At 41.5% G+C, this 12670-nt stretch overlaps 1 protein-coding gene across 3 annotated transcripts in view; it reads right to left on the reverse strand.

The window, feature by feature from the left end:
- Positions 1-6361: 6361 nt before the first annotated feature.
- The window catches only part of rgl1 (ral guanine nucleotide dissociation stimulator-like 1), a 42221-nt gene continuing 35912 nt past the window's right edge, over positions 6362-12670 (reverse strand). For all 3 annotated transcript variants that reach the window (XM_071345277.1, XM_071345275.1, XM_071345276.1), the window contains exons 7-17: positions 12022-12341; positions 11824-11908; positions 11608-11697; positions 11383-11469; positions 11128-11160; positions 10892-11013; positions 10666-10755; positions 10232-10418; positions 9791-10039; positions 9559-9673; positions 6362-9471 (exon numbers count right to left, since the gene is read on the reverse strand). In XM_071345277.1, coding sequence (XP_071201378.1) covers positions 9284-9471; positions 9559-9673; positions 9791-10039; positions 10232-10418; positions 10666-10755; positions 10892-11013; positions 11128-11160; positions 11383-11469; positions 11608-11697; positions 11824-11908; positions 12022-12341 — 1566 coding nt within the window. In that variant the 3' untranslated portion in view covers positions 6362-9283. The remainder of the gene's footprint in view (positions 9472-9558; positions 9674-9790; positions 10040-10231; positions 10419-10665; positions 10756-10891; positions 11014-11127; positions 11161-11382; positions 11470-11607; positions 11698-11823; positions 11909-12021; positions 12342-12670) is intronic.

Below are 12670 nucleotides of genomic sequence, written 5' to 3' on the forward strand. Positions count from 1 at the left end.
TGTTTCAAAATGCCATCATTGCAGAGTTAAAACAAAAGTATAAAACAATTTGCAGTGAAAAGGACAAACAAGTGGCTTCAAAAATGCTGATGCAACATCCTGAGAAAGTATGGCCTGGTCAAAGTCGCAAACAGAGAATTTGGATTTTCAGCAAAAGCAATGAGGGCAAATGAAAACAGGCCATTAAGTCTTCAATACTCCAGGAAACATAATTAGCACAGCCACAGAAGAGAAAATCACTAGATTCTATGAATGTGATGACAACTGCAGAGCAACAACAGGGAAAAAGGACACACTAACGAGGAACAAGAAAAAAAGCAGAAGCACTTCTTGATTGGCACAATTCAGAACCTTTATCAGAAGTTTAAGAGGGAATATTCAGAAATTTTAATTTCTTACTGTGAATTCTGCAAAAGACGTCCTTTTAGGTTGTCAGGCCAACAGTCCAGGATAGGAACACATGGCTCTGCAAAACCCACACCAACCTCCAGTTCATGGTGGACAAACTACAGCATCACAAAGTGATCAGCTGCAGCAACAATGACAACCTTATTGAGTCTTTGTGCTGTGAAAACCTGAAGAAAGATGGCATGTAGACAGAGTGCTCCCTTTGCCAAGCAAAAGAGCTTAAAACATCTACCTTTGATGCTGGTGTGCAGACATGGTGGTTTGAGTGGAAAAACAAAGCTGAAGAGAGAGAGAAGAAAGAAAAACAAAGAGGGAAACATGGAGAAGTTCACTGTACATTTGACAGTAAAAGAAAAGGTGTGGCACACTGCAGATTCTACTGGAGGACTTCTCCAAAGGATTGAAAGAGAAGTTGGGGATACACATGTACAACATTCGACACCAATACTACAAACTGAGAGAATTAAAAGAGAATCTGGGGAAAGAGGAGATCATTGTGCATATTGACTTTGCAGAGAACTACCTGTGTAAATACACCAGTGAAATCCAGGCAGTTCACTTTGTTTTCATGTTTTTTCAAGTTTTTTTTACATAGATGTCATTTCCACCACACCTTGTCATTTCCATCACAACCCATATTTTTGAGGTAAATGAGTATATTATGTATAATTTACATACAATTATTTGTTTGAGATATGGAAATCATACAGTTGTTATCATAATCTCACAAAAAGGTTGGATGGAAATATATTATTTTTCATGATAAATGTTTTCAGCTGTCACCAAGGCAAGTTTATACATTCAGGCATTGTGTTGAATTATGAATATTAGAAAACCTTAAAAATCACTTAAAATAATATTCAATACAAGTTCAAGTACAAATGTATAAGAAATCCGTTATAAATCAATTGTATGATATTTGATTTTCAACTAAAATGGATGTTTAATGACGTGATGGAAATTACATTTGTCTATGGCTGTCTGGGAAAAATGACAAAAATATATAAATTCCTGAATAGTACGATCGCAGCCATTATCATATTTAGTTTCTAGACAAATCAAAGACAAGTACAATACTGGCAAAATGGTGTTTGAATAAGTTTTAATTTCTGAAAGACAAAGTGCTCGAAATCGCAGAATCACCCAAGACTGAAAGGCTGTGAGATTGGCCGTCCCACTGCTATTGTTCTAGATCAGTGCTATTCCAACTTTTTCAGCAGGGACACCATGTTTTTCACCAACATTTCTGGGGACCCCATTTTCTCGCAAGAATATCTCGCGACCCCTCCCCAAATCTAACGACACAACCTTAAAATCGGTACATTTCGATTTTTACATCAACAAATAACCAATTCATTACATTTTCAAAATGAAAAGAAACCAATAAATATATTTACTCAATAAAATGTTATTTTTCAATTATCTTTCTCAAAAACATTTGTATATTGTCCCATACAAGAATCTTTACTCTTATTTATTTTTGGACGATCCCACTGCAGTTACCCCGCGATCCCGACTGAATACCACTGTTCTAGACAAACGTTAGGAGTATGCTAGTCGACAAGGCAGTGGATTTGGTTGGATAGTTGAAAAGCTTGCTGAGGAGAGTGGAATGAGGGAGTTGGAGGTGGGGCCTTCTGTGGTTATAGTGGATGTCCCTCTGTGGTTACCTGTCATTGATTTAACCTTGGTGGAAAAGAGAAAAGATTGGGAACCACTGATTTCTGACCAAACTTTTTATAGTCCTGTACCCCTTCAAACATTCAACCTCCAGCTGTGTACCCCCTCTAGCACCAGGGTCAGCGTACTCTCCAAAAAAAATGTTTTGCCATCATTGTAAGCCTGCCACACACACACTATACGATACATTTCTTAAACATAAGGAGTGTGAGTTGTCGTCACAACCCGGCTCATGGGAAGTGACAAAGAGCTCTTAAAGGACCAGGGCACAAAAAATAATATAATCAATAATTTTGCTCATTATTTAACCATCTTACATATAAAACCTTATTTGTTAATTGAAAATTGTGAATAACTCACCAGATTAATGAGAAGTGTGTGCTTGAAAGGATGCACATAACTCTGCAATGTTGGGTTGTATTGGCGTGAGTCTCAGTCTTAAATCATTTCCCAAACACAGTCTGTGCCTGTATTTAGTTTTCATGCTACTGAGGGCCGAGAATCCACACTTACATAGGTACATAGGTTGCAAAGGACATCAGTGTCGTAACTGCGCAATTTGCCAAGGCAGGATACTCTGAGCGCAGCCCAATCCAGAAATCTGTCAGTGGCTTCTGATTAAATTCAATTTTCACAGAACCACTTGTTGCAATTTCGATGCGTCTCTCCTGTTCAGATATCGGTAAGTGGACTTGGAGGCAGAGCATGAAAGGGATAACGAATCGTGTCATCCGTTTCGGGAAAGTACCTGCGTAATTGCGCACCCAACTCATTCAGGTGCTTCGCTATATCACATTTGACATTGTCCGTAAGCTTGAGTTCATTTGCACACAAAAAAATCATACAACGATGGAAAGACCTGTGTGTTGTCCTTGTAAATGCAGACAGAGAAGAGCTCCAACTTCTTAATCATAGCCTCAATTTTGTCCCGCACATTGAATTTAGTTGCGGAGAGTCCCTGTAATCCTAGATTCAGATCATTCAGGCGAGAAAAAAACATCACCCAGATAGGCCAGTCGTGTGAGAAACTCGTCATCATGCAAGAGGTCAGACAAGTGAAAATTAGTAAAGAAAACTTTAAGCTCGTCTCTCAATTTTAAAGAACGTGTCAATACTTTGCCCCTTGATAACCATCACACTTCTTTCTGTATGTTGTAAATGCGTTACATGGTCGCTGCCCATATCATTGCATAGTGCAGAAAATACACGAGAGGTCAGAAGTCTTGCTTTAATTAAGTTAACCATTTTCACTGTAATGTCCAAAACGTCTTTCAAGCCGTCAGGCATTCCCTTGGCAGCAGGAGCCTCTCGGTGGTTGCTGCAGTGTACCCAAGTGGCATCGGGAGCAACTGCTTGCACGCGCATTACCACTCCACTTTGTCTCCCTGTCATGGCTTTTGCACCATCAGTACAGATACCAACACATCTTGACCACCAAAGTCCATTTGATGTCACAAAGCTGTCCAGTACTTTAAAAATATCCTCTCCTCTTGTCCTGGTATCCAGTGGTTTGCAGAAGAGGATGTCTTCCTTAATTGACCCCCCATAAACGTAACGGACATATACCAGGAGCTGTGCCAGGCCCACCTCGTCTGTTGACTCATCCAGCTGTAACGCATAGAATTCACTTGTATGCGAAGCAGTAATTGTTTCAAAACATCTCAACAGTGTTGTTTGATGAAGGAATTGTCTGTATAGTTTTTTGGGCCTTTTCCCCCTGCATTGTCCCAGCCATATCCGTGGCAGCAGGAAGAATTAAGTCCTTCACAATAGTAGGGGGCTTGCCTGTCCTAGCCACTCGGTAGCTCACCATATAAGACACTTCTAACCCCTTCTTATTAATGGTATCTGTTGCTTTTATACATGTCTTACTACTCGAAAGTTGTCTTAATTCTCGCTCAAAAAACTCCTGTGGCTTATTTGTCAAATTGCCATGTTTTGTTTCTAAATGTCTGCGCAAGAGGGAAGGTGAGTTGTGAGATAGTACTTTTGCACATACAACATACTGTGGCGGAGGAAAAGCACTACTCCCAATATAAGTGAACCCCAAATCAATATAGTTCTCATATTTGCGCCTCTTCGATGGTTCAACGTCCCTGTCTGTTGTTAGGTGCTTTCCCGGGTAAGGGGGCAGTAGCTCTTCGGCTGCATCAGATTCACAACGGTCAGTGTCCATGCTAGCTGGGCTAACAACAAATGTAGAATTACTGATGCTAGCATTGGATGTGCTCGTGGAAGCAGAACAACTTGTGTCGTTGACAGGTGCAGTACTGCTGGTAGTAGCAATACTACCAGTAGAGCTGGTATGTTTCTCTATGGGCCTTACTTTTTTAACCATTTACACATTTTCGAGCAAACGGAATGAGCAGGAGCTATGTTTGGCTACATACGGACCGTTACTGGAATTCCCGCGAGAGAATAACATTTAATGTAATTGGATGTTAATTATTTGACTAGGCTACCTGTATTTGACATAGTGTTGTTATTTCGCTGAACACTAGATGGTTTAATTTTATTTTCGGGAGTGAAACGAGGCTACTCAGGCGAGAAAAGACCCTCACCCACATGTATAGTCCCGTTGGAAAATATAAAATGGACTGTTTGAAAATGTGAAGATGTATTTTTTAAATAAAAAATAAAATACTTTAAAATGTTAATCACATTTTTATTTGGCATACCCCCAACGACATTGCGCATACCACTGAGGGTACACATACCCCAGTTTGGGAATACCTGATAAGAGAACTGGTTGAAAATTACATTAGTAGAAGATTGTATGCTTATTTACCAGTTTTTACAGATGGTTCCTAGGATCCTGATAGTGGACACAGGAACAGAAGTTTACATTCCTGAATTTGATGTGCAGAAGACTAACAGATGGACTGTCTGTACACTCTGCTGACTGTTGGCAATGGTAATGGCTCTCTAGCTTAGATTCTTTGTACTGCGTAGTTTATCTTCTGGTAACTCTAATAGGAGTGATCTACTATTGGAAGCATTAACTGCTATGGAGAATTGAGAGACTGGGTGTAGTAGTGCATTTCTACTGGGTCCCAGCCCATTCAGGTGTGGGAGGACATTTAATTGAAGACCAAGTAGCCAAGAGGGCTTTAAAACAAGATACAATTTATATTCATGCCCCATTGGGTAGAGGTGAGGCCAAATGTTATAAGTTAGTAGGTATCTTTTGTATCGTCTTAGTAGCACAAGATTAGGTAAGAGTTTTTTTAAATGTTTGTTTTCTTTTATTCGAAAGTCTACAAGCTGTGATTGACCACAAACCCCAGTACACTAGGTGGCAGCATGCACCTCTAACGTTTGTTTTGCAGATCACCATTATTTACATTTTAGTCATTTAGCAAACACTCTTATCCAGGGTGACATACAGTAGCAATTAAGGTTAAGTGCCTTGCTCAAGTACACATCTGCAAATTTCTCACTTTTTACTGTTGCAAAACCATGAAATAACACATATGGAATCATGTAGTAACAAAAACAGTGTTAAATCAAAATATATTTTAGAATCTTCTAAGTAGCCACCCTTTGCCTTGATGATAGCTTTGCACACACTATAAAATATAGATTTAAAAAAAACTTTTTGGGTTACTACATGATTCCATGTGTTTATTACATAGTTTTGATGTCTTCACTTATTTTACAATGTAGAAAATAGTCAAAATAAAGAAAAACCCTTGAAATCAGTAGGTGTGTCCAAACATTTGACTGGTATTGTATTTCTGAACATATCCAACTGATTTCAAAATAAAGCATATTTATTTTTCATGGAGGTGATCTCAACAATGAAAATATGGGCTAATTGTCTTATTAGCTGATGACAAACAAAAATATTGCGTATTAGATTTCCATGTATACTCTTTATCGACTTGGCTCTAGGATATTTATGTATATTTTCATAGGGTTAAATAAATAACTCAAAATGCTTTAAAACACATTTGTCAATGAATTTCTATGAAATTGCACAAGTGCAGGATGTAGCTTCGAGAGGAGAGGTCATGACTGCATTGAAGTCAGTAGAAATGTCTTAAACGATTTACAAAGCCCACAAATGATATGGTGCACTAGCTTTACAGGACTTCATAGTTACTTGTCATCTCATTGTAACATTTTATGGTAAAGAAATGACCAAGTATATTGTTAAATGGTAATTACAGAGTAATAACCCTTTACTTGTTTGTTCCAGAATAATAATTTGAACTATCGTTCAACTCTGGGAATCTTTTTTCTTCAAGGTCAAACAAAAAGACAATCATAGTAATGATAATAATTTATTTAGGTAGAGAATTCTTTGGCAGTGAAGAAGTACACAAAGTTCATGAGAGAAAAATCACAAGTGCTGAATGAGAATCAAGATAGGAGGAAATCGACCACAGAGTAAACCTTGCCCAGCCTTTAGTATGACCAATAACAGACCAGTACACTGCGCTCAGTGAGATGGCCAGAATGTCAGTATTAGAGAACGAGTGTTATAGCCATAACCACAGTGTGCAAGGAGAGAATAGGTATTTATAGCACAGTAGGGACAGCATTCAGTGTGTGTGTGTGTGTGTGTGTGACAGATGGGGTGGTGGTGTTAATGCTGGTTAGGCAGTGTGTGGGAGCCGGTATGGGTTTCTGTTAAAGTGGGAGGTGTGTGTGTGTGTGTGTGTGTGTATAGAGGCCTGGGCACAGGAGGAACTGAGTTAGTGTCATAGTGTGGGCTGGTGTGATTTCTTTTCTTCATATCGTCTGTGACTCAAACTATTGGGAGTGAGTGATTAGCTGAGGCTCGGTGCACAGGGTGCCGCAATGTTGAGAATGTTGTAAGAGCAGACATGACTGCCTATTCTGAATGACAATTTCCATCTGAACGTTTACGCAAACGGAGCGCAACGCAGTACTTGAATGTCGTTTTTTCACCACAAAATGGGCGGCTCCTTGTATAAGCCTGCCTAGAAGTCTTGCTACGCCCATTTTCTCCACAAAAATGTTGAAATGCAACATATTATTCCTTTTGTGAGGGTGGGGGCACTGTTGTGTAGATAATGAGGCTGTATTTTACCACCAAACTCACTTGGTTGAAATTGAACCCCCAAAAATGTATTTTGTTCCTTTCTCTTTTGGCATAAAGGTGTTTCACACTGATGTAGTGGGGCGAAAAAAAAGTGGGGTTGCGGTGAAAAAAGTAAAGCTCCTTATACGTTCAATTAATTTTCCTGCAAAACATTTACCCTTCACTACACCACTGGTTTCACTAAATAATTAACTCTACATCTATCAATTTGCTCTAAAAATAAGCACCAGTGTTGCTATAAATCCGTGAAAACAAAAGTGATCTGATGCTATGAACTAAAGTAGCCTATTTTGCATTGATAACTAAATATAATCTCAGCGACTGTTCAAACAATAAACCAAACATTATAGCCTTATTAGAATCCCTCCACAAAACATATTTTGTTTAGAAGTAATTACTTGATTTTAGGCTATTTCTAAATGGTAAAACAGCTGCTAGCCATGTGCTTTTTCTCCATGAACAAAAATGATGACATTCTATTTTTAGCTGATATGGGAGCGAATACATTCAAGCAGCAGATTAAACTGGAATAATGTTGTAGGTTACACTGGCAAGTAGAAGAATATTTGCCAGGGCATTTATTTAATTATAAATTGGGAAGATGGAAAAGCTAGCTTGCTTGCTATTTTTAGCCTACAGCCAACTGGCAGGCACAAAATGAGGTAATGTAAAACAAACCGAAACTTTCATTACATTTAGCTAATATTCAAAAATGCAGTTGGTTTTCTTTTAAATTAGCCAACAGTGGTCGTTTTCAATGTGATTCTTTGTTTTATCACAAATGGGAAGACAAGAAAATCTCTGCTATTGTAGCCTTGTGAATGTTTATAAATCGGGGGTCTAGGAACACATGGACCGGAGAGGGTATCATGTTGCCAAAAGGTGCTGCTCTAAAAAATCTGACTCCACCCAAGTGCACATGATAAGTGATGGTGTATTCAGCAGATAGACCTTAACCCTGCACCCTCCTGAATAAGCCCCAGTACTCATTAATGTAATGTGCACCCACTGAGCACTAGAGTGGGAGTCTGTCCCCTCTGTCACGATTCCAAATGCAGCACAGCAAATCTGGTACTGGCTTTTTTCTGACAATCTGAATTCACATATAATTTAAGAACATCATCCTTTGGAACTCTCTCCAAGTTTGATACAAATACTTTTTTCTTCTGCCCTGTTAAAAACTAAATCAGAGGAAAACAAAACTATACTTCATTTTGTGCAGAGGTGAAAAGAAGAAGAGCAGGTCACTCATTCCACCTATTTCCCACCTCCTGACGTCACCTAGCCACCAACAAGTGCATCTCTATCAGGACTGCTAATCAGCGCGGCAGGCTGATCCGGGCCTCACATAGAGACCCATCCTATGTGTCACTACACCCTACAGATGAGATAGGACAGCTAAGCAATTTCAAAAGGAAAGGACTTGTTAAAACCAAGTAGGAACCTATCAGAATGCCTCTATAATGGGTATTCGTCACACAGCTCAGAATATTAGAGGCGCAGTCCGGTGTGTTACACACAGTGCACACAATGAGGTGAAGGAAACAAAGAAGAAAGATATTGACGTGACACAGCTCCTGTCAATCAATCACCCAGATTAACACTGACACAGGAGTTCATCATCATTAATAAAGGCAACAGGACACATCGCAGTCTCACTCCTTCCCATCTCCCTCTGAATGGGAAACATAACAGGCATCACAGGAAAGAAGAGAGTTGATTAAAAAAAAGCTGAATACTGATGGAGGGCAGGAGTCACTCCTCCTGCATGTGCAAAATCTCTTCATGTGGAGAGCGGAAGGTTGGGGGGGGGGGGGGGCACTGTCTCGCTCTGCCAAAGGCTACTATATTCTAATTGGCACTGAAGTCCCACTACACATCCATAATAGTCCATAGGGGTTAGGGGGTGGCAGGGACAGGGATTGGAAGGCCACAGGCTGCTTCTGGAGTTGGGGGATGTATGTGGGCACTGAGAGGTGGGGGTCCGATTGGGGACAGGGGTTTTGGGAATAGGGTATTCAGAGTCTCATTAACTTCATCTCACTCCCCCATCCCTGGTTCTTCTCAGTCTCCCACCCCCTCCTGTCTGTGGTCCCTCCAGTCCTTGTGCCCCTGTCCTGGGAGTCACAGTGTGACCTTGCTGAGGCGCAGAGACAGGCTGGAGCGCTGCTGGGCACGGGGGAGTGTGGAGGCGCAGCGACTTCTCAGCTGGACCGGCCTCCCCGCGGTGCCTCGCACGCGCAGCAGGAAGTCAAAATTGGCTGAGGTGTTCATGGCGTAAAAGACGTTAGCGTTGTCTGGAATCACCAGCTCTGAAAAAGGAAGTTTTAAAAAAATTACTTTTTCACATTATCATCACAACTCCGAGGCTAAAAAGAGTGTCAGGGAGAATGTTGTACCTCTCTCCTCAGAGATGACCTGCACCAGCTCGTATCCCTCCCCAGGCTCACTCTCCAGGTTGTGTTTGGCCACAGCTCTAGAGATCACTGCTGGAGTCTTATCCTGACTCGTCAACTGGGGACGAAACAACATTTTAATATCAAAATGAAATCAAAATCAGGATGAATCGTCACTTCTGAAACACCTTTAGAATACATTTTTCATAATCTCACATCTTAACATGAGACGTACCAGGATGCTCTTGTAGAGGTTGCCATTGCCCTGCTCCAGACTGACTCTGATGATGCAGGCGTCCTGGGCCTGGGTGTTGTAGGCAGGGGGCAGGGGGGAGGAGGGGGACATGGGTGTCAGGGAGACAGAGCGACGGTGCATGCAGGGTGGCCCGGGGAGAGAGGGAGAGGCCGGGGTCACTGGAACACTGGCTGATGATGAGGTAGTGTCCATGGAGTGGAGAGAAGTACAGGAAGAAGACTCGGACAACTGGAGAAACACAGATGACGCACAGTAATTAGCACATATACAACCTTCATATTGCCAACCTTTTGGATAGAATTATAACTTTATTTGCACACATTGGTAAACAAAATACAGAATAGAAAGAAAATAAAACAATAGGGCTTGTGCAAAACCCCCACCAATTAAATACAACAAAAGTGTATCTTTGTGCCATACCTTGTTCTGCTGAGTGTCGGAGGTGTGTATAGGTGTCATGGCCATGCCATCGCTTTCTGAAGGGCTGGAGTCACTAGACGACACACTTACTGAGTCCATGCTCTCCCCAGAGCTGCCAGTAGGGGGCGACCGAGGTGTTTCCCTCAACGGGGAACTCGCTGCCGAGGAGTCTACACCCAGAAACAGTCTGACAGAGAAAAAAGTCAACAAAAAAACATCACAAAACAAAAAGGACCAATATCGGTCATTTAGATCTAATATAAACAATGATTTAATGGAATTCTGTTAAAACATCAATATTATGGTAAGGGCTCCACAACTGATTGTAGAATCCTACACCATTACAATAATGTCTATATTATTCAGGGTATATTTATTGTAAATCAAAATATAAAAGTACAGTATATGTTAGATTTCCTCTAGAGTGTGCTTACAGGCTAAGTCTCTTGACCATACTCTTGCGAGGTTTGGGTGAAGTAGGACTGCTGTCTCCCACTCCTTCAATGTCACAAGACATAGCATAGCTGCAAGAGAAACCGAAAATAATCATGACATCACTGCTACCAGTCCACTTAGCCTGAGAAACAATCAGAAAGAAAGAGAGGATAGCAAGAGCTGATCTAGTGATATATATGTGTGAATGATTGATGATGTTTGTACCTCTCCTCCTCGCTGTGCTGGGGCTGGCTCTTGAACCAGTGCAGGAAGGCAGCGTCAGCACTCAGACAGTAGCTGTTACACGCAGACTGCAGCAGCTTGATCTGAGCAATCACCTCAAACTCCTGCAAGAGAGAGATCAATGTCAATCATGTCAATTGAGCTGACACTACCAACATTAATGACTTTTCCTAATCACCTAATTAGTGGTTTAGAAACAAGTTGAAAATGACACTCACCCTCCGCCTCTTCTCAAAGTTGATGAGCCCACCCTGCAGAAGACACAGAGGACACTGAAAGACTGAACTCTCATCCCACGCTGGGCTGGCTAGACAAACAGTAGTGGACTTCTCCAAAAACTGCCAAACTAATTCCTCACATACTCATGGAAACTCATGCTCTAGTTGCAAACAGTAGTCACAACACACAAGTCTCTACAACCAGAGTCTCTACAACCAAACAGAAGGAGTGAGTAGGATGATAGTAAGGCTCACCTCTACTAGGTCTGGTAGAGCAGTATCTAGCATGGTCAGGTCTGTCAGGAAGGTGCCCAGGTAAGGTATCGTCCCCTGCATGGCACCCTGGGAGGAGAGACAAGCATAGGTTAAAACATACCAATCAGCAGGCACAGCTAAGCTACTCACTTTTACCCTCTTCCTGAAGCGGAAACAAACAGGGCCGCAAACACATAGTGGCTTGTAGCTTGCTCCATCGCTCACCATTTCCTTCTGCAGCTGGAGTCGTTTGTGAATGCGTTTCTGGTGCTCCTTAGCACAGCCTTCCAGATTGGCAAACTTAGAGGTGCCCTCCTGTAGGGGAAAGAGTAGATTGGGTAAATATCAAATCACTACTAAAATCAATCAATTCATCATCAATTAACCACTTCCTCAACATCCACAATGTCTGGTATGCAGGCATTCCCAGAGCAGTCTCACCCTCATCAGCAGCTCTCGGCTGGTCAGGTAGTTGTTGTGATCTGAGAAGATGTCTGATAGTTCCTCGAACGTAGAGATGCCGTCTCTGTGGAAATGACAGAGAAAGGTTAGAACTAAATTGGGAATGCATAAGAACTCTATCACATGAGTTGTGAATGACTGATCAGTTCATATGCATTCAGCTTGTGAAAGACCCACTTGTGCACGCAGGACCAGGCCCTCTTCAGTCTGTAGAGTGGGTTGGACTGCAGTGCAGATACGATGGCGTGCAACGAGGAGAAGTTCTTACGCATGCGACACTCCTGAGCGACGTCTATCCAGCGCTGGATGACCCGTGCCCTGAGGTGCGGGCGGATCTGGCGTCGGTGCAGTATGGTGCTGACCACACATGCTGCCACAGCATTGAACTGGGTGATGGTGGCACGGATGGTGGAAGCACTGTGCTTGTTTTGCTTCTTATCCCTCTGGGACCAGATGGAACCCAGGCAGTGGTGAGGAACCACCTTCTTGAACAACAACTGGAAACAGACAAACAATGATACTATTAGTATTCAAACTTTTAAAGTAACTGTCCAGTGAAAATATTACTTTAAAAAAAAGTTAATATTCTGTTAACGCATACCAAAATATTGTTGTTGACTTGTCCTATATCGTATGTGGCCAAAGCATAAATTGGCAAAAAAAAAATTAAAACTCACCTCAAAAACTTGTATCATAAAAATGCTTGCTATTTCCTCATAGAACATGAAGTCATGTTGGCTCATTGCCTGAGCTGGCCAAATCAGCGGTCTACTCGCATTAATATTTTGTTGGGGTCCGCACACACCATCACAACACAGAAAAGCTG

Source organism: Salvelinus alpinus, chromosome 16, assembly GCF_045679555.1.
Source record: "Salvelinus alpinus chromosome 16, SLU_Salpinus.1, whole genome shotgun sequence".
In the NCBI taxonomy this organism is placed as follows: domain Eukaryota; kingdom Metazoa; phylum Chordata; class Actinopteri; order Salmoniformes; family Salmonidae; genus Salvelinus; species Salvelinus alpinus.